The sequence below is a fragment of the Pelophylax lessonae genome (genome assembly GCF_965119305.1).
Source record: "Pelophylax lessonae genome assembly, chromosome: 2".
In the NCBI taxonomy this organism is placed as follows: domain Eukaryota; kingdom Metazoa; phylum Chordata; class Amphibia; order Anura; family Ranidae; genus Pelophylax; species Pelophylax lessonae.
In genome coordinates this window covers 264289251-264310954 of record NC_138769.1, presented here as the reverse complement: position 1 = coordinate 264310954, position 21704 = coordinate 264289251, and the positions used below count along the sequence as shown (strand labels likewise).

General features: G+C 47.3%; 1 protein-coding gene across 2 annotated transcripts in view; it reads right to left on the bottom strand.

Moving 5' to 3' along the window:
• The window catches only part of LEMD1 (LEM domain containing 1), a 425098-nt gene that overhangs the window by 131571 nt on the left and 271823 nt on the right, over positions 1 to 21704 (bottom strand). Inside the window, exons 4-5 of one of the 2 annotated variants that reach the window (XM_082247400.1) lie at positions 13041 to 13121; positions 12510 to 12590 (exon numbers count right to left, since the gene is read on the bottom strand). In XM_082247400.1, coding sequence (XP_082103526.1) covers positions 12510 to 12590; positions 13041 to 13121 — 162 coding nt within the window. The remainder of the gene's footprint in view (positions 1 to 12509; positions 12591 to 13040; positions 13122 to 21704) is intronic. The other variant, XM_082247399.1, reaches the window with a different exon arrangement.

The following is a 21704-nucleotide window of genomic DNA, read 5'->3' as shown; positions in this document are numbered from 1 at the left end:
GATAACAGTAGCCTTATTTAGTCTGGAAAAGGTCGGATCCACCGAAGGTGGCACCGTCCATTTCTTAAGGAGGGACTCTTCAAACGGGTAGCGCCTAGCAATCCGTTTGGGCATCCCAGGGGGTCGTTTTGGACGGACCCACTCCTTCTTAATGATATCGTCAAAGCATTTGGGAAAGGGAAACACCTTCGCCACCCTGGAGGGCTTGCGAGTGCCAAAGGCAACTTCCGTATGAGCTGCATCCACAAGTGCAACCTCCAGTTTTAGGGTCTCCCGGACCGACACAATCAGCGCGTCCACCAGTGTCTTGTCTTGCGCTATGGCGGAGGCAGAAAGGTCATCCTCACTATCAGAGGAGACGGGGCACGAGACAGCAGCCCCAGAGGAGGAACCCACAGCAGCAGCGACTGGCTCAGGATCATCAGACGAGACAGGGGTAGGCGGGGGTCGCTTTTTAGCCCCCCATCCCTGACAGGCCACCTCCACCCGGGACACAAATGACTACAGGACCGCCGAAGAAGATCGGCCAAAGGAGACGCTGCGACTCGGCCGACCGGTCGTATGCGACTCGGCGGGACGTTTAACCCGCGGGCCAGTCCCCGTCCAGTGGGACTATGTCGCGGCCGATCCAGCGCAGAGCTGGGTCTGCCCGCGCTCGTAGGCCGGCTGGGGTGACCACTGGATCTCAGCATCCAGCCCCTCGCCCAGATCCGGCATAATTGCTTGAAGATCTCACAGGAACAACTGGAGAAAAAAGCTAACTAAAAATGGATTTTTGTAAAATCTTACCGTAAAATCCTTTTCTCTTAAGCTCATTGACAGACGTAGTCCTCCTTGATTAATATCAACTCGGTTATACTGCCCTCTACAGGAGTAGGACTAGACAGGAAAGAAAACGTTCTGGCCACACCCTAGGGGCAGTCCCAGAGGGTATATCCTCTCACTTCCTGCTACAGCAAATCAGTTATGTCACAAAGCAGTGTTTAGAGAATTTAACCCAACCCAACTCAAAAACAGAGGGGCGGGTACTACGTCTGTCAATGAGCTTAAGAGAAAAGGATTTTACGGTAAGATTTTACAAAAATCCATTTTTCTCTGTCGCTCATTGACAGACGTAGTCCTCCTTGATTAATATCAACTCGGGACGTCCCAAAGCAGTGCCACAATGAGGGGTGGGAATATGGAAATCAAAATCCAATCTAGAAGGCCCAACCGGTGCCAACTAGAAGTTTTAAAGGCTCATCAATCACACGATGAGACTCAACTGAAATTCCAACGGAAAAAAACCCTCGAGGTAGACCACCGGTCTCCTCAAATTGCGGCCTGCAAAACCTTGCGGCCAAATGAGGCATCCGCCGATGCCATCACATCAACTTTATAAAATTTTGTAAAGGTATGACCGGACGACCAGGTAGCCGCCTTGCACACCTGGACTACTGACGCCTGATGGCGGTAGGCCCAGAAAGTACTGAGCGCTCGAGTGGAGTGCGCCTTAACAGGGAACGGAGGATTCCGACCCTTAATAAAATAAGCCTGTACCACCGTCTGTCTAATCCATTTGGAGATAGTTGCGGCAGATGCAGGCAACCCCTTTCTGGGGCCATCCGTGATCACAAAAAGTGAATCCGTCTTACGGAACGATTCCGTAGTCTTCAGGTATACCCTGATTGCCCGAACCACATCCAAGGAATGCAACGCATATTCCTGAGGATGATTGGGCTTAGGACACAAGGAAGGTAGCACAATATCTTCATTCAGATGAAAATCTGAAACCACCTTAGGAAGAAAGGATGGCTTCGGATGAAGAACTACCTTATCCCTATGAACCACTAGATATGGGGAATGGCATGATAATGCAGCCAGTTCTGACACCCTGCGTGCAGAAGTGATAGCCACCAAGAAGGCCACCTTCTGGGATAATGTAAGCAAGGGAATCTCCCTGATATTTTCAAAGGGAGGTTTCTGAAGAACCGAAAAAAACACCAAATTAAGATCCCAGGGCGGTAAGGGCGCGCGCACTGGCGGAGCCAAGTGCCGCACCCCCTGGACACCAAGGAATGAGTAGCCCAAGGCTTCTGAAAGAAGATTGCTAATGCTGAAACCTGACCCTTGATAGTGCTCAAGGATAGTTTCTGCTCAACCCCCTTTTGCAGAAAAGCCAAGATTCGGGTCACCGAATAGGTACGTGGGGGAAATTCCAAAGATTCACACCACGCGATAGAAGTCTTCCATGTGCGATAATAGACTTTGCTGGAAGTCGCTTTCCTTGCTTTAATTAGAGTAGGAATAACTGAAGCTGACAACCCTCTGTCCTTCAGTACCTGGGTCTCAATAGCCAGGCCATTAAAACCAGCGACTGTAAAGCACGATGGAAGATCGGTCCTTGAGACCGCAGATCCTCCCTGAGAGGAAGTCTCCAAGGAGCGTCCGCGACTAGCCTGTCCAAGTCGGCATACCCGGCTTGACGAGGCCAGCTCGGAATTTCCAGGATAACTGGAGTTCCCTCCACCTCTATCCTGCGGAGAAATCTCAGCAGCAATTTGAGAGGGGGGAAGACATAGTAGCTGATACTGCCTTTACAGGCCGTTCAGCGCGTCTGCTGCGTCCGCTAGAGGATCGCGGGTGCGAGCCCTGTTGAGCCAACCTACCAACAGATCCATATCCGGGGTGCCCCAATGAAGGGACAGCTGGTGAAATACCTCTGGATGAAGAGACTATTCCTCTTGATCCAGAATCTGACGGCTGAAATAATCTGCCTGTCCACCCCGTGATAAATATCGCGGAGAGAACTGGAACAACTGTTCCCCCAATAAGAATGTTAGCCACTTCTATGGCCGCCAGGGCACTCTTGGTGCCCCTTGGTGATCGACCCAAGTCATGACCGTGGCATAGTCCGATTGGATCCGAACCGGGCTGCCCTGGAGCTGCTCGGTCCAGTAAATCAGACAAAGTCTGATCGCTCTCAGTTCCAACACATTTATCGGTAACCTGGAATTTATCAGAAGAAATGACTTCCCCTGGCTGAGCATCGGAGACCGAAGCCACCAGACCAGAGCCTCCCTGGTCCGCTCACTCAATCGGATCCGATTGTCCAGGGAATCGGGATTCCGATTCCATATGAGAAGAATCTCCTCTTTGGAGAATTCGGGTATGAGACTGGGCAAACAGTACTGTCTCTAAGGAGGCGACCATCAATCCCAGCCAGTTGACGGACAGCAACATCCGAATCATTGACTGAATCTTCTGGAGTTTCTCCGCATGGAGAAACACTCTTGCCAAGGATGTATCCAAAATTAGGCCCAGATAGTTCAGTCTCCTGGTGGGAACCAGGGATGATCTTTGGGAAAAGCAACGAAAACGCTGATGTCCTGCGAAGATGGGGATATAAGGATAGGCATCCTAAATGTCTATGGACGCCAGGAAATCCCCCTGATGCAGGGAGGCCACCACTGTATGGATGGACTCCATCTCTTCCAAGACCAGAATTGGACGCACCTAGCCCTTTTTCCTGGGCATTGTTCACAAGTTCAACTAGAACTCCTCCAAGGAATGGGAACTACCACTGCTTGTTGTATCAAGCTGTCCCCCGCAAAGCTTTTAAGCAACCCGGGGATGTCGACTATTGGAAGGGAAGAATCGCACTGGTGGAAGTGATCGAAACTCGATCTTGTATCCCGACCATATGACCTTGCGAACCCCTTTATTCGGGATTCTGGAAAGCCCTGGATCCGGAAACCGGTGAAGACGTCCCCCCACCCTAGAGATGGGTGGGGCCCATTCTGTCAATCCAACGGGATAACAGTGGCTTTATTTAGTCTGGAAATCGGTGAGTCCACTATTGGTGGTACCGTCCATCTTTGTAATGAGGGATTCCTCAAAATGATAGCGCCTAGCCATGCGTTTGGAAATAGCAGGGCTCATTTACGGACGACCCTATTTGGGCAAGGGAAACCCTTCACCATTTTGGTAGGCTTGCTAGTACCAAAAAAGGAATACGAGTCTCAGTTACCTCTGCCGGTGTAACCTCAAGATTTAAAGTTTCCCGGACAGACACAACTAGTGCTTCCACCAACGCTTCTTGTGCTATGGCGGAGGCAGAAGCGTCCTCCTTACTGTCTGAGGAGACCGCACCTGAGACAACAACCCCAGAAAAGGGACTGCAATGACCAGCTCAGAATCCGTATCTGAGGTATCAGATGACATAGGGGTAGGCGGGGGTCGCTCTTCTTGACCCCCGTCCCTGACAGGCTACCTCCACCCGGGATACCAAAGACTCCAAAACTGCTGATAATGCATCATCACAAGTGGGGTACTGGAGGGTCCTGCGGCCACCCTGAGGGGATCAGGTGGGGATACATGTGTGGCAGGGTTCATGTAACAAGACACTTGCCAGCAAACACAAAAAAAATTAATTGCAAGAAAAAAACATTTTTTTTTTCTTTTTTTTACTTAACTTAGTCCCCCAGCGCAGTAGCGCCCCTCAGTCTACCTGCTTGGGCCCCTCAAAGAGAGAGAGAGAGACCCCAAGGCTCACCTGATGCACAGAAGTTTCTTATCAACCTGCTTCCAGCACTGTCTGTTACAGACAGGAAGTCTTTGGCTTGCTTTCCCTGGGCCAAGGAGGCGGCTCCGCCCCTTTACACGCCTTCCGGCGCCTCCCAATTACTCCACGAGGTGTTTGGTCACCTCAAACATGGCCGCCCCATGCTGGAGACACGAGGCTACGCCAATATGGTGGCCTCGTGCGATCTGCAGGAAAATGGCGGCGGCCTGTGTAGGATAGCGGCGGCTTGCAAGTTAGCAGCGGCCTGCGGGATGTGTGCATTCGGCCTGTGCGGCCTGCGGAAGTGCCTCGGCCTGCGGGAGGTGTCCTCGGCCTGCGGGAGTGACCGGCTTTCTGGAGGGATGGCGATCTGTGGCTGCAGTAACTCAGGCATAGGCATCGGCCTGTGTACACACTAGACAGGTAGGATACCTCTATACCTCAATAGTAATGCCTTTTAGTAGTCTGCCACTGACTTCAGTCACCCTTACAGTCATATAGTGACTTTAGATAGTCAGCTCCCAAACCAAGCCTCCTGGTTTCTATTCACAAAAATCACACTCAAATTGGGGGATCTGTGACCTGTTATAGGATAGAGGGGAGACCCAGAAACTGAGTGTCCGACCATCCCAGAGAGGGGCCCGCATCCACCAACAAACCCGACAGGGGGAGAGGGGGAACATTCTACTCACCATACCGGAACCAGGCGGGCGCCAACTCCTGACAGAACCCCTCTCCACCGGGGTGGGGGGGCTGTCGACCAATACGGACGCCGTGACTCTGTTGGTCATTGGCGTCCAGGCGAGACGTTTAACTCGCAGGGTCAGTCCCCGTCCAGTGGGACTATGTCGCGGCCGACCCAGCGTGGAGCTATGGCCTGCACGCGCTCGTAGGCTGAACTGGGGTGACCACTGGATCTCAACATCCAGCCCGTCACCCAGTTTCAGCGTACTTGCTTGAAGATCTCACAGGAACACTGGAGAAAAAAAGCTGTCTAAAAAAAAGTATTTCTAAAAAAATCCTGCCAGGACCGAAGATCCTAGCAAGGAATCTAGGTCCTTACTCCTAACTAGACAGAAAAAAACTGATTTGCTGTAGCAGGAAGTGAGAGGATATACCCTCTGGGACTTCCCCTAGGGTGTGGCCAGAACGTTTTTTCCTGTCTAGTCCTACTCCTGTAGAGGGCAGTATAACCGAGTTGATATTAATCAAGGAGGACTATGTCTGTCAATGAGCGACAGAGAAAAAAAGATTTATCTAAAAAAACTTGCCAGGACCAGAGATTCCAGCAAGGAACTTAGGTCCTTACTCCTGACTAGGCAGAACAAAACTGACATCCTATAGCAGGGAGAGAGAGGATATACCCCCTGGGACTGCCCATAGGTGTGGCCAGAACTTTTTTCCTGCCTAGTGTCCTACTCCTGTAGGGGGCAGTATAACCCTACGGATATCAAGATATCAGTCCTGCATCTGTCAATGAGCAACAGAGAAATTGTATTTTACAATTAAAAGGGCAGCAGGTTTTAGCATTTTTTACCCAGAAGAGCCAGGCACCTTCACACTACTTTTTACCCTGGGCACAGAGCTTCCCCGGCACCACACCCCAGCCCGACAGGCTGGCGTCCGTGGTCACCACCGTTCAAAACAATGGAAGGACTTGGCACAGTGTTGGAGACTGAATCCACCATAACAGAGCAGATTTTGTGTTGTGGCTCAACCAAATCCCAGAATCCAAGGACTTTGGATTCTTGTTCCATGTTACAAGAATCTCCCATTGCAAAGGCCTTGTATGGAACTGAGCAAACAGAACCGCCTCGAAGGTCAATACCATCAGACCCAAGGCTCGCATGCAAACTCGTAGAGAGGACAGATTGTTGTCCAACAACAACTGAATCGCCCCCTGCAACTTTTGCAGCTTGTCCGGGGGAAGAAAATCCTTCGCCAAGACTGAATCCAGAGTCAAACCCAGATAATCCAGTCTCAGAACTGGAGTCAGCGCGGATTTCATGAAATTGATGTTCCAACCAAACTCCTGCAGAGTTCTGACCGTGATCGTCAGATCCCCCAACAAGGCTGAATGAGAGTCTGCTTTCAACAGATCATCTAGGTACCTCAGTACCGCAATCCCCTGCCGCTGCAGCAGTGCCAATAGCGGTGCTAGTATTTTGGTAAACGATCTGGAAGCGGAGGCAAGACCAAAGGGTAACGCCACAAACTGATAATGCTTCTCTGTTACCGCAAAGCTAAGAAACCGCTGGTGTCCAGCGTAGATAGGGATGTGTAGATATGCGTCCTTTATATCTATGGATGCTAAGAAATCGGGAGCCGCTCGATCGTTACCCGGGGGGGGCGGGAGGGGACGTCCCCCCCCCCTCCCGCCGCCTTCCGTGGCTTTGCCCGGGGCTCCCGTCCCACCGGGAGCCCCGAGCACCCAGCCGGAACGTCCGCCGGCTGGATGGAGTCCCGATGAATGCCGGAAACGGCATCGATCGGGGCTCCGATGACGTAACCCGGAGGCGGCGTCCATGACGTCACTTCCGGGTTACTGTGCTGCAAAAGGTGGCAAATTTAAAAAACGGCTGTATGCAAAAATGCCGTTTTCGGCGTTTTGCATACAGGGAAGTGTAGTGGAGGGGTCTAGGGTCTTTTAGACCCTCGATCCCTCCATAAAGTGTACCTGTCACTACATATTGGTGTCACAAGGGATGTTTACATTGCTTGTGACAGCAATAAAAGTGATCAGATTTTTTTTTTTTTTAAAAAACCTGTAATAAAGTTTAAAAAAAATAAAAAATAAATAGGAAAAAAAAAAAAATTTTCGCCGCCCCCGTCACCGTTAGCTCGCGCACAAAAAAAAAACGTATACGCAAGTCGAGCCGCGAATGAAATCGCTGTTCAAACCCCACATGTGAGGTATCGCCGCGATCGCCAGAGCGTGCGCAATAATTTAAAAAAAGAGCTACACTCTACCTCTAAACTGGTAACCGTTAAATAAATTTAAAGCGTCGCAGATTGAGATCTCTATTGACCGTAGTTTGTCGCCATCCCACGGGGGGGCTCAATTTTAAACCGTAACATGTTGGGTATCTATTTACTCGGCGTGACATCATCTTTCACAATATACAAAAAAAATGGGCTAACTTTACTGTTTAGTATTTTTTAAATGCAGTGAAATGTGATTTTTCAATTTTTTTCCAAAAAAATGTCATTTTAAAGACCGCTGCGCAAATACCGCTTGACAAAAAGTTTTGCAATGACCGACATTTTATTCTCCAGAGTCTTTGCTAAAAAAATATATATAATGTTTGGGGGTTCTAAGTAGTTTTCTAGGAAAAAATACTGCTTTTAACTTGTAAACAAAAAGTGTCCGAAATAGGGCTGGGGCTTAAGTGGTTAAACGGGCTGGGGATAACTGAAGATTGGACAGGAAGAACCTGCCCGACGGACGAGACCGGAATTCGATCTTGTATCCTAATCGGATCAGCCAACATGCATCAATTTGTCTTGAATCAAAGAGGTCCAGGGTTCCTGAAAGAATCGAAGACACCCCACCGCAGACTCGGGTGAGGGCACCTCTTCATGCAGCCGAGGACTTGTCTGCAGGTCATGATTGGCCAGACTTAGATTTTCCCGACCATGGCTTCTTGGAACCCCCAGAAGATCTAAACTGTTTACCTTTTTCTTGCAACCCGGAGGCACGAAAAAAAAAGTTTGTGCGCAGTAAAGGAAGGCCCCCGCCTAGTACGTGGTGCCTTGCCCTTAGAGGATTGGGGCAGATTAGTGCTCTTACCCCCCCGTGATATCTTTTATCAACTCATCCAGGGAGGATCCAAACAGCATCTCCCATGTAAAAGGAAGATCAGTCACAGCCTTCTTAGAAGCCTGGCCAGCATTTTAGCCTTACCATGCACCTAATCGCAAAACCCACTGCTGACGTCCTGGCCACCAACAAAGCTGAGTCCAGGGTCATATCACACATAAAAACCAGGGCATGGGTCAACTGGTCAATTAGTTCCAGTACCGCAGAAGTAGAGCCGTTTCCAAGTTACATTTCAGTAACCTCACCCATTCAATAGCAGTCTGCACTACTAAAACATTCACAAATGTAGCCTTTAACATGTGATCAGCTACCACATGTAAATGGCAGGACAAGGATTACACCCGTCTATGTACGGGATCCGGAAAGGTTCCCCCAGTACCAGAGTCGCTTTATTCAACCTGGCCACCGAAGAATCCACTTTCGGTGGTACAGACCACCTATTGGACACCACCTTCGCAAAAGAATAGCGGCGCGCAAAATGCTTAGGCACCACCAACATGTGCTTAATGCGTCGCCATCGTTCATCCACAATATTATGAAACCATTCTGGTCAAGGGAATTCCTTGTCCGATTTACGAGAGCCAAAAGACACCTGCGTATCTAACGCTGTAGGTTAATCAGCCAATTTTAGTTTTTCCCACACAAAAACTATCAGAGCTTCCACCAATGCGCATTCCCGCGCGGCAGATGACAGGTCCTCTTTACCGTCAGAATGTGAAGACACTGACCCCTCAAGGTGGTCCGTGTCCACAGCCACTATATCTGTCTCAGAACCCGAAGACCCTGCCGATGGAGGTGAGGGCGGAGGGCCTTTGCGGGTGGCAGCACCAGAAATTACAAAATCCACTTTTGACATCAGGCTTTGAAAAAAACCCTGCAATTTCTGGCTGCTACTGTGCTATATTGCTATATTTTTTTGTGTATTGTCCCTTTAAGACCACGAAAAATTCAGTCCCTTCGCTATTACTACGGATTCACAATCCCTGATTATGTAATAGCACAGCAGAAGAGGAAAAAACCCACAGGGAAACCCAAGAACGTTACCAGACGACAGAAGCATCTAGCCTCAGTTTAAAAACGAAACTAACACTGTCTGAACATGAAGAGGAAGAAGCTCTGCCTCTATCTCTACAAGCCATGCCGGAAGCCTGTCCATCCCACAGACCTCAAGAAAATGGCCGCTCATACATTCTCAATGGGGAAGTATAGAAAATGGCTGCCAATGCAAACTAATGGGAACAAGGAGATCATGAACCACAGCAAAATGGCAGCCTGCCATATGGTCTCCAGGACCCCCCAAAGGTGTCCCAGAACAATAGGCATCTAAAGGTCCCTAGCCAGGGACCCACAAAGGATAATCCACCCCCCTCGAATAACCGCCATAATTGCTGCATTACATAGTTATTATTAACCGCATTATTACCGCCCCCCAGGTAAAAACCTGCTAGGGGTAGGGGAATGCCAAGGGGTACACCAGATTAGTCCTCCGGAGTACCAGGGAACCGAGGGAGCCCCTAAGGTCTGACCATTCCAGGGAGGGGCCTGCTACCGCCACGGATGTTTGGAGGGACAATTTTACTCACCATACCATGGTACCAGGTGGGCGACACTTCGAAACAGATCACCTCCCATCCGGGGTGGGGGTGCCGTCAGCCAAGGGAAAGCTGCGACTCAGGGTGTTCCAGGTCGATGCATCCCAGCAAAAATGTCCACTTGTGGGCTCGTTCCCATCCATCGGGGCACTGTCGTGATGAGGCCTAGTTCTGGACTATAACCTGCACACGCTCGCTGTCCAGGCTGGAAGACCTTAAGGATCTAGATTATCCAGTGCGAAAGCGCAGACGGCTGTTGCTTGTTAAAAATAAAAAAAATTGAAGTTAAAAAAAAAAAAAAAAAAAAAAAAAAACACAAACTTTTCCTGTTACAGCTAAGACCGAAACCCCAGCAGGGAGCTGGGTCCTATTACTAACACTAGGCAGAACAAACTGTTTGAGGATAGCAGAGTCTGAGGGGTTATGCCTATTCCTGGAAGGAGGAGCATAACCCTATGAGTCAAAGAGATAAGGAGCTGCGTCAATGAACAATAGATAAATACTGTTAACATAGCTGCCTGAAATCTGACTATCACCAATCCCAAATTATTTTGCACAACAAAAATTATAAAGATTAAGACATTTTGTACCGTCTCTACTACAATGATGTCATTCTAATGTGGCAATTGACGTTATAAAGAGTGGGAGTTAGACATCTTACAGGATAAAAGAGAACTGGGAGAATGTGTACAGATACTTTATTGTGATGATGCTCAATTATATAGTCACAAAAAAGTGCAGCGCATTCCTTCAATAAAGTGCATTCAAATTATAGTGCATAAATAAATATCTGAAACCAGTGTAAAAATCATCTATGTATAATAAATCAATTAACGCGAGTACATCTTTTCCTTAAAAGATATATATATTTATATCTATCTATCTATCTATATATATATATATATATATATACATATATATATATATATATATATATATATATATATATATATATATATATATATATATATATATATATATATATATATATATATACATACATACATACACACACATACATACATACATACATACATACACACACACAATCCATCAATAAATGATTCAATGTCCGTGAAAAAATAAAGGGGGTGCAGTCCCATACACCAGAAACTCTCCAGCAATTGTCTCTTATCACCGCAGTGCCCTTCACCCCACCTATGGGTGTCTTCTCACTTGCTTGAATGGACCTCACTAATTAAAGAAGGTCTATATGCATCTGTGCAAAACAGCAGAGCGGGTTTTGAAAAACAGTGTCCGAAAGCATTTTAAGATAATTTTAAGATAATCGGGACCCCAGCCAGATGGCTTTCCGGGGCCTTGAAAAAGTGGACAGACATGGGAGAGGAGGGAATTTTGTGCAAAAAATTAGCGAGAGAATCATGGTGGATCCATAAAACAAAAGTACTTACCCCTGGAGGGCTTAACATAGAATTTGATTTAAACTGCTTTATTAGCAGTTATTAGACCGGTCTGGAGTAACTAGTTATTTGTTCCTTTAAAAAAAATTGAATTTTCCAGTATGCCTGTAGTGGTATAATATTTTGTGTATATACACAGTTTAGTAGTAGAAGGATACAATGGTGGGGTTACATATAGTAAAGGGTGATCTAGATTTATTTTATTCAGTGACGTGACGTCACTGAATAAAGCAGTGACGTAATCACGCTGGGACTAGGTGGAGCGGTGGATGTAGAGGATTGTATTGTGAAATGCTTGTTTTTTACTTCTGAAATTGAGTGGATTTTTATATGGAAATAAATGCTTTTTATTAGCGATTTGCACTAAAGTTCTTTCCTCTTGCCTCCTATACGATTGACACCACGCTGAGAGCCACAGATTTGTAGTGTACGGCTCAGGGCAGCAGTGTCACTTATAATACTGCAAAGTGCATATAGACCTCCTTTAATTAGTGAGGTCCATTCAAGCAGGTGAGAAGACACCCATAGGTGGGGTGAAGGGCACTGTGGTGATCAGAGACACATAAGAGTTTCTGGTGTATGGGACTCCACCCCTATTTTTCACAGACATTGAATAATTTATTGATGGACTGTATATATATATATTTTAAAGAAAAGATGTACTCATGTTATTAATTTATTACACATAGATGATTTTTTACACTTATTTCAGATATTTATTTATGCACTATAATTTGAATGCACTTTATTGAAGGAGAGCGCTGCACTTTTTTGTGACTATATGTATTTATTGCATTTTGTACAGGTGGTTGGATGCATAGTGGTGCTATCTGCTTCATATAGTATATAGAGTTGATCATTAGGTGGTTAATAGACAGGGATAGGGGGAAATATTTGTTTCACATTTATAGATGCTCATGTATAGTTTAGTGAGCAGGCATGTCACCCAGGAAGCTGCAAAGCTGCAGTGCGAGATTGTCACTTTTTTGGATGTGAAATATAGCAGTTGTCCTGAAAATAGTGTGTAATAAAAAAAAAAAAATTCCTACAAAAAAGTCAAAGTTTAAAACTGTATTTCAACAGTTTATTTAGCGGTTTGGGTATCAATCCACCTTAAGAACTCTACTTTCCTGTTTTAACATCTTTGTAACGCTGAAGTCATCTCCTAGTGTTGCAAGGGTCTGGTTAAATTCAGCTGCAATACATGCGGGAATCTGAAATAGTAAATATTTTATTCGTTTAACAAATTATTTAGCAGCAATAACTAGCAGTTATCAAAAAAAAAAAATGAAAGGACTCTGGGATTAAGCAGCTCCATATGCTTACATGTAACAGCCATTGTCTGGCTTAAATACAAAAACGGAAGAAAAAATGCAGGTGTCTGCCATTGCAAAAACAATTCTAGCTTTTTGTAGCCTTTCTAGAGCAGCTTACTGACAATAATAATGTCTGCACATGCAGCCACATGGAGCAAATGTACAATGGAAACACAAAGTGCTTAAAAAGTAAACACCAACACCACTATAAAAGTAAAAAAAATAGTGAGGAATACGCTATTGTCCATAAAACGTATGACTTGCTGTAAAACAAACACAATCTCAAGAAGAAAGTTCACCCTGTGACATGCACAAATTATCTAGTATCAGAGTTTTCTGCAAAATTACATGTGTATATTGTCCTGCAGAGGAGGGTCTTGAAGCTGGTAAAGAAGATCGTCTGGGCACTGGAACATTCACAGTATAAACCTAAAGTGAATACACACATAGCTTAATAAAATGATTCACTAAGCGATCTATAGCAACAAACAATAATACGTTTATATAAAGGGAAACTAATGGTTTTGGGCAAAAGCCTATCTAAACTCAAAACAAAAAAGATTATGATGGCTATTTTCATTTCCTTTTTTCAGGCTTTTCCCATTTATTTTCACTTGTTGTTTCTGTTCCTGTTTTAGGGCGTCAACGCTCACTCCCTGCAGTGTATCTGTGGAGTAGCAGCATTGGCTTTCTGCCCCTACTTGTTTCTTGATCTGAACCACAAACACCTTCCCTTTTCTTCATCTCCAGGAGGCAGCCTGTAGTTTTGCAGAAGATAACTGGGAAGGCTTGTTAGATAATAGGATTTTTGTACCTACTGTAAAATCTATTTCTCCGAGTTCATTGACGGACACAGCGCTCCATATTCATAACCATAGATTATATCGCCCCCTACAGGAGTAGGACACTAGGAAGAAAAAAAAAAAGACTTGGCTAAGCCTATGGGCAGTCCTAGCTGGTATACATCCCCCTCTCTGCTATAGGCCTTCAGTTTAGTAACAAGCAGTGTCAGAAGTATCAAAACTCCATCGAGGGGTGGGAGCTGTGTCCGTCATTGAACTCAGAGAAATAGATTTCATGGTAAGTAAAAAATTACTATTATCTCTTTCGTTCATTTACGGACACAGCGCTCCATATTTAGAACCATAAGAACATCCCCAAGCAGTGCCAAACTTGAGGGGAGGGACAACAAAAAAATCCCAAGGCTAAACAAAAGAGCATGTTATACCTGAGGGGTTTCACATGTACTGTTACTTTAAGGCTGGCTCCACCCAGGAGTGATGACAAGGGTCAAGGGGCAGAGTGGCCATCTTAGACACATGTAAGAGATGCATTGATATACCAAGCTGTCCTGTAATGCATGTTGGAGTGTACAGTGAGTACTGAATAAACATCCGTTGTTCCAGATCAGAGTCCTGTGTCTCTCAACACGGAGAATATAACAGTGGCGACGAGGATGGGATTTACAAGGTTACTATCCGTGTGAGAAAAAAAAAAAAACTCTGGATTGTCACCTGGATACAAACACCCACAGAGCCCAGCAGGAAAATGTCATTGATCGGGACATTAAGTGAATTTGATGGAGAACAGACATCCTGGAGTTCCTGGGTTGAGAGACTGGAACAGTATTTTGGTGCAAATTCCATCCCAGGCGACAGGCAAGTAGCAGTATTTCTGACAGTGGTTGGTGCTAGGACATATGACACTCTTAGGGATCTCCTTTTCCCTGAAAAAACAGCAACTAAGACTTTGGCAGAGCTCCTGACACTGTTAGGAAATCACTTCCAGCCTAAACCACTAAAGATTGAAGAAAGATTCCGGTTCCATCAGCGACAGCAACAGCCGGGTGAAGATATTAAGGCTTATGTGCTCGCCCTTCGCAGACTAGCCTCAACCTGTTCTTTTGGGGAGTACTTACCGACTGCACTGAGGGATAAGTTTGTCATGGGACTAAATAGTGAGTCTAGCCAAAAGAGACTGTTAACAGAGAAAGACCTTACCCTTACAAAGGCAATTGAGATAGCTTCAGTGATGGAAATGGCTGTGAAAGATACAGAGGCATTGAACCCCCAGAGCAGAAAGGAAGAGGTTAAAGAGGAAGTTTTCAGAACAGCAGTCAAGCCTACTGCAGCAAACTGGAAATATAGACCCTCACCAAGACGGGAGTCAGCTTGCTACCGTTGTGGGAATACAGACCATGATCACAAAGTCTGCCGGTTTAAGGATCAGTTCTGTCATAATTGTGGTAAGGCAGGCCATCTGAAACGAGTCTGCCGTAGTAAGAAGGTGCGAAATAAACAACCTCTGAACCCCAGGACAAAAGGCATATATGGTGGGAAGATATACATCGTTATCTGAATCAGAGGATGAGGAAGTGCTCCACAGATTGGACATACATCATATGCATTCAGCACCCTCAGCAATGACTGTAGAGGTAACCGTGGAAGGAAAGAAACTCAATATGGATGTAGACAAAGGAGCAGCAGTTTCAGTTATCACCCAGAAACAATGGAGAAAACTTCTGATCCAAACAACTGTCCGTCCAACACCAATCAAACTGCAGACATACTCAAAGCAGATATTCCACCCACTGGGTTATGTGAAAGTACAGGTATCCAAGGGTCAGACAAAGAGAATGCCATTATATATCCTAGAACATGGGGGACCCCCTCTCTTTGGGAGAGACTGGATTGCTCACTTTGGCATGCCAGACATCGCCATAAACCCCTGCAACACCGTGACCATCCCATCAGGAGATAAAGAGGGATGGGTGGAATCCCTGAAACAGCAATTCCCACAAGTCTTTGATAACCATTCGGGAAAAATAAAGCATGACTGTGTGAGACTCAGGCTGAAACCCAACGCCCAGCCTAGGTTCTTCAAAGCTCGGACGGTACCTTTCGCACTCCGAGCAGGTGTGGAAGCTGAACTAAGCCGGCTGGAGGAACAAGGTGTCATCTCAAAGGTAGAGCACAGCGAGTGGGCATCACAAGTTGTACCAGTAAAGAAAGCGAATGGGGACTTACGCATTTGTGGCAATTTCCGCATGGCACTAAATTCGCAATTAGAGATAGACCAGTATCCCCTACCCAGAGTAGATTACATTTTTGCCTCTCTTGCAGGAGGTCAAAAGTTCACCTCGATCTCAGGCAAGCATATTTACAGTTTGAGGTCCACCCTTTGTCCCGCAAGTTTCTAACCATCAACACTCACAAGGGACTGTATGAATACAATCGGATGGTGTTTGGTGTAGCCTCCGCCCCAGCCATTTGGCAATGCAAAATGGATGAGATTTTGGCGGACATTCCTTTCACACAGTGCCTGTTAGATGACATGCTCATCACGGGCCTGACGGACCAGGAACACAAGCGGAACGTGGAGCTTGTGTTGACGAGACTCCCAAGAGCAGGGTCTAAAAGTGAACTTAGCAAAATGCCAATTCATGGTACCTAAATTGGAGTTTTGTGGCCACCTTTTGGATGCAGAGGGTATACACACCACGGAAGCCAAAGTTGATGCTTTAGTAAAAGCTCCAGCCCCAAACAACGTCCAACAGCTGCGATCATACCTGGGCTTGCTGAACTATTACCACAAATTCCTGCAAGATCTAGCACACACTTTGTTTCCGTTAAACAAGCTTTTGGAGAAACACTCCAGATGGAACTGGTCGGCTGCATGCCAACGTGCTTTAGAAGTTTCTAAGCAAAAACTGTTGGCGTCACGCATGCTCGTGCACTATGACCTCCAAAGGCCTCTCACCTTGGCTTGTGATGCCTCACCCTATGGTCTAGGGGCTGTAGTATCTCACGTTTTACCAGATGGGTCAGAGAAACCAGTGGCATTCGCCTCCAGGTCCTTGACAAAAGCAGAAAGCAATTACTCTCACATTGACAAAGAGGCTCTGGCGCTCATATGGGCAATTAAGAAGTTTCATCTTTACCTGTATGGTAGGGAGTTCACCATACTGACAGATCATAAACCACTCCTTCAGATCTTTAGCCCTGACAAAGGCACCTCCCAGACGACTGCGGCCCATCTTCAATGATATGCCCTATTCTTAGGAGCATATAGCTACAAAATCCAGTATCGCAGCCATGATGCCAATGCTAATGCGGACACCATGTCCCGTCTGCCGAGGACAACAGACTCTTCTCCACCAGTCAAGAGTGGTCGTTACACCAGCCTGTCCTTTTTGTCTTTTGGGGAGGTAGCAGCCCATACAGCCAAGGATATCTTCCTTAAGACAATACTCTCCTGGGTACGGTACGGTTGGCCTGCAACTGTCACACAGGATTATGAACCTTACTTCTGTAGGCGTCTGGAATTAACTGTGGCTGGCAACTGTGTTTTATAAGGAGACCGAGTGATCGTTCCACAAACCCTCCGGAGACACATTCTGGACTTGCTACATACTGGTCATCCCGGGGGCACACGTATGAAACAAAAGGCCCGAGGCCATGTGTGGTGGCCGAACCTAGACTCCGATATCACGACATATGTGAATGCGTGTGCTGGATGTGCACAAACTGCAAGAGACCCTCCTCGAGGGTGCGTCCAGTCCTGGACTTGGCCCACGGTTCCCTGGTTTCGCCTACACTTGGAGACTTTGCAGGCCAAATCAGAGGACACACCTTTTTGATCATAATTGATGCCCATTCAAAGTGGCCTGAGGTCATTCCCGTTACCCAGCCGAAGACTAAGGCGACGATTTTCATACTGTTACATCTCGCTGCTACGTTTGGATACCCCAGAGAAATTGTCACAGACAACGGTGCACAATTCACAAGCCCAAACACAAGTTGACCGCAACTTACCACCCGGCTACAAATGGTCAAGCAGAAAGGTTTGTACAGGCCTTCAAATGCTATTTCAAAGCTACTGTGGCTACAAGTAAACAACAGTCCCTGTCACCCCAGCAGCTGGACTCCTTTCTGCTTACAGAAACACACCACATGCAACCACTGGGAAAACTCCAGCTGAACTTCTTTTGGGTCGGCAGCCATGGACTGTTTTGGACATGCTCCACCCTCAAACGGTCCAGGAACATGTACGGCAGTCCCAAGACAAGAGGGTCGAACTCGACGAGATTCCCCTGTTTACAGCCCAGCAAAAGGTATTGGCTCAATCTTATGGCGCTTCCAACACTCGTTGGCTTCCTGCTATCGTCACAGAGACTTTGGGACCCAAAATGTATAGGGTCTGCCTGGAAGATGGTTCCATTTGCAGACGGCATGCGGACCAATTGCGTCCTCGTTCTCAGCTGCCCGAATCCCTGACATCGGCTGCACCTCCAGTGTCTCAAAGATCTGCTCCTACCGGATCAGGGTGCATTGAGACTGATGCTTGGGGGGGACTCTGAACTTTTGAACTACGCTCCAACAGAGCCCTCCAGCCCTGGTCCAGAGGTCTGTTCACCCTCTGAGCTAGGGGATCCCCTCTTGGCCCCGCCGGTGTCCATTCCGGCCAGCCCTGCTTCCTCCGGCCCCGAGTCGCTGGGTGCCCGTCCTCAACGACGCTGTCACCCTCCTGACCGGTTTCAGCTGCAAAACCGGTTACGAGACTTTCGACGGCCCGCCAAAAGTGATCCGCTGCCATTTTCTCCCCGTAGCGTCCCTGGAAGTTGTTCTCACATCCGGACGCAGAAGAAGCCATGTAAATCTCCTGAGTTGGAGGACTGTATTGGACAATTATTAGTTACTGTTTTATGCCTGTTCTCGTTTTGTTGTGTTTTGTTTTTTTAGGGATGGATGGAAGGTGTTTTGATGAAGGGTTTCACATGTACTGTTACTTCAAGGCTGGCTCCACCCAGGAGTGATGACAAGGGTCAAGGGGCAGAGTGGCCATCTTAGACACATGTAAGAGATGCATTGATATACAGGACTGAGCTGTCCTGTAATGCATGTTGGGAGTGTACAGTGAGTACTGAATAAACATCCGTTGTTCCAGATCAGAGTCCTGTGTCTCTCACAACACGGAGAATATAACAGAGCCAACCAGGTAATAGGAGCTCAAAAACAAAAAAACAACTGGAGCTTAACCTGAACAATACACCCCCAAAGAGGGAACAGACCCTCTAAATAGCAGCCTGCAAAACCTTGGGGCCAAAGGAAGCATTAGCAGATGCAAAGTGTGCACCGACGACCAAGTGACCGCCATGCAAACCTGCGCCACTGACGCCTAATGACCAAAAGCCCAAAAAGCAGTAAGCGCTAGAGTAGAGTGCGCTGTTACAGGGAAAGGAGAACCTGACTCTTAAAAGAGTAGGCCTGAGTCACCGTCTGTCTGATCCATCTGGAAATTGGTCGCAGAAAAAGCAGACAGCCCTTTTCTTGACACATCCGTGATCACAAACAGTGAGTGTCTGGCCTCTGAAAAGACTCAGTGGCTGCCAGATACACCCAAATCGCCTGAACCAAATCCAAGGCATGCAGTGCAAATTCCTTGGGATGAGCGGGCCTGGGACGCAAAGAAGGCAAAACAATGTTTTCATTTAAATGGAAGTCAGAGACCACCTTCGGGAGGAACTTTATCTTTGTGGACCACTAGATAGGGGGTACAACAAGATAACACTGCTAGTTCCTACACCCTGCGAGCAGAGGTGATGGGCACCAAAAAAGCTACACACAAAAGAAACCTGGCGCTATGAGCCAATCAATCAGGGGATCTGATGGGGATCAGGTCTGTCTGATGGAGCCAAATATATAAAAAAAACATGTGGGGGTGGAGAGAAGCCTTATGTCTCATGTCCAAGGTGCAGCTGACCCATACTCAGACCCAAATGTGAAATCCACCATAACAGAAAAATGGGAATAGATTGCACTCCCCAAAACAAGGACAACCAGGCAGGAAAGTAATGGATAAAATATCACAGTTTATTGTGAGACCTTGGCAAAAAAACTCCGGTCATAAATGAACACAAACACATCCAGATTAATAAGTGTGTTGCAGTACCTGAGGTGGGAGCCAGGATTTCAGGGAGAGGATGTCCCCTAGGTCTCAAGCGGTGGGAAGGGCTAGATGGAGTGGGGAGAGCCTGAAGCAGGTCCTTACAGGGTGGAGGGAGGAGAATTCATCCGCAGCCTGGGGAGTGGGGGCGATGGAATCCCTGCTGGTCTGTTGGCCGTCAGAAGTGCAGTGACCCGACGTCTCCGAGCTATGACGAGAGAGGACGTCACGGGAAGTGGGCGGCGAATCCAGGGGAAGCCGCACCAGACGACCAGAGAGATGGAAAGCGGCAGCATACAACCACAGGATCCCGGAGTGTGAAGCCAAGAGGGGGCAGGGGATGAACACCAAACAGATACCAGATTACATGTTTCAGGATCTGACGAAGGGCTTGTCCCGAAACATGTAATCGGTTATCTCAGTTTGGCGTTCATCCCCTGCTCCCTCTTGACTTCACACTCTGGGATACTGTGGTTGTATGCTGCCACTTTCCATCTCTCTGGTTGTCTGGTGCGGCTTCCCCTGGGTTTGCCGCCCACTTCCCGTGACGTCATCTCTCGGCATAGCTCGGGACCGGCGAGTGGTGGAGACGTCGGGTCACTGCACTTCTGACGGCCGACAGACCAGCAGGGATTCCATCGCCCCCACTCCCAGGCTGCAAATGAATTCTCCTCCCTCCACCCTGTGAGGACCTGTTTCGGGCTCTTCCCACTCCATCTAGCTCTCCCCCCCGCTTGAGACCTAGGGGACATCCTCTCCCTGCAATCCTGGCTCCCACCTCAGGTACTGCAACACACTTATTAACCTGGATGTATTTCTGTGTTCATTTATGACCAGAGTTTTTTTGCCAAGATCTCACAATAAACTGACATTTTATCCATTACTGTCCTGACTGGTTGTCCTTGTTTTGGTGAGCGCTATCTTTTCCCATTTTTCTGTTATGGTGGGCCACCAAAAAAGCTACCTTCTAAAACAGCATAAGCAGGGGAATTTCTAGAAATGTTTTCAATGGGAGGTGCCTTTGGAGAACTGGGAGCACTAACTTCAAATCCTACGTTGGTAGAGGAGACCGCACCGGCAGTCAGGTGTTGAATGATGCTTAGCCACACATTCATTGGTACAGGTATGTACCAATGAATGTGTGGTTAAGCATCACTGAAAGACGACCGCCAAGACAGACACCTGGCCCTTGATGGTACTCAAGGCCAACTTCTGCTCAACACCCCATTGAAGGTCAAAATCAGAGCCACCGAAAAGTTAACTGATCGACTCACATGACGAAATGTACGCTTTCCATGTACAATGGTAAATCTTTCTAGAGGTAGACTTCCTAGCCTTTAGCAGTGTTGGAATCACTGATCCAGGCAAATCTCTATTCTTCAGCACCTAGTTTTCAACAGTCTAGCCATCAAAGCCAGTGACAGTAAAGCAGGATGGAAGATCGGCCCTTGGGATAGCAGGTCCTCCCTGAGAGGCAGTCTCTAAGGAACATCAGCGACCAAATCGCACCAGGTCGGCGTAGCAAGACCAGCAAGGCCAGTTCTAGCCCACTAGAATGACCGGAATATCCATTTGGTCTCGATCCTGCATAGAAGCTGTGGAAGAAGCTTGATAGGAGGGAAGGTGTAGAGCAGACGATACTGGCCCTACAGGGCCACCCGAGCATCTGTGGCGTCCGCCAGAAGATCCTGTGACCTTGTCACAAATCTTAGTACCTTTCTGTTGAGCCGAGACACCAAAAGATCCACCTCAGACATATTAGATGAAACACATCCGGATAAAGGGACCACTCCCCTTTGTCCAACGCCTGCTGACTGAGATAGTCCGCCTGCCAGTTTCCACTCCTGTGAATGTGCACAGCGAAAAATTGCCAAAACTAAGCGTTCTTCCCACTGGAGAATGCCGGATACTTCCAGAGCCGCCAACACACTTTTTTTTCCGCCCTGGTGATTGACACAAGCCACCGCCATGGCATTGTCTGACTGGATCCGAACCGGAAATCCCCTGGAGCCGATCCGTCCAGCTAACCAGGCATAGCCTGATCGCCCGAAGTTTCAAGACATTGAT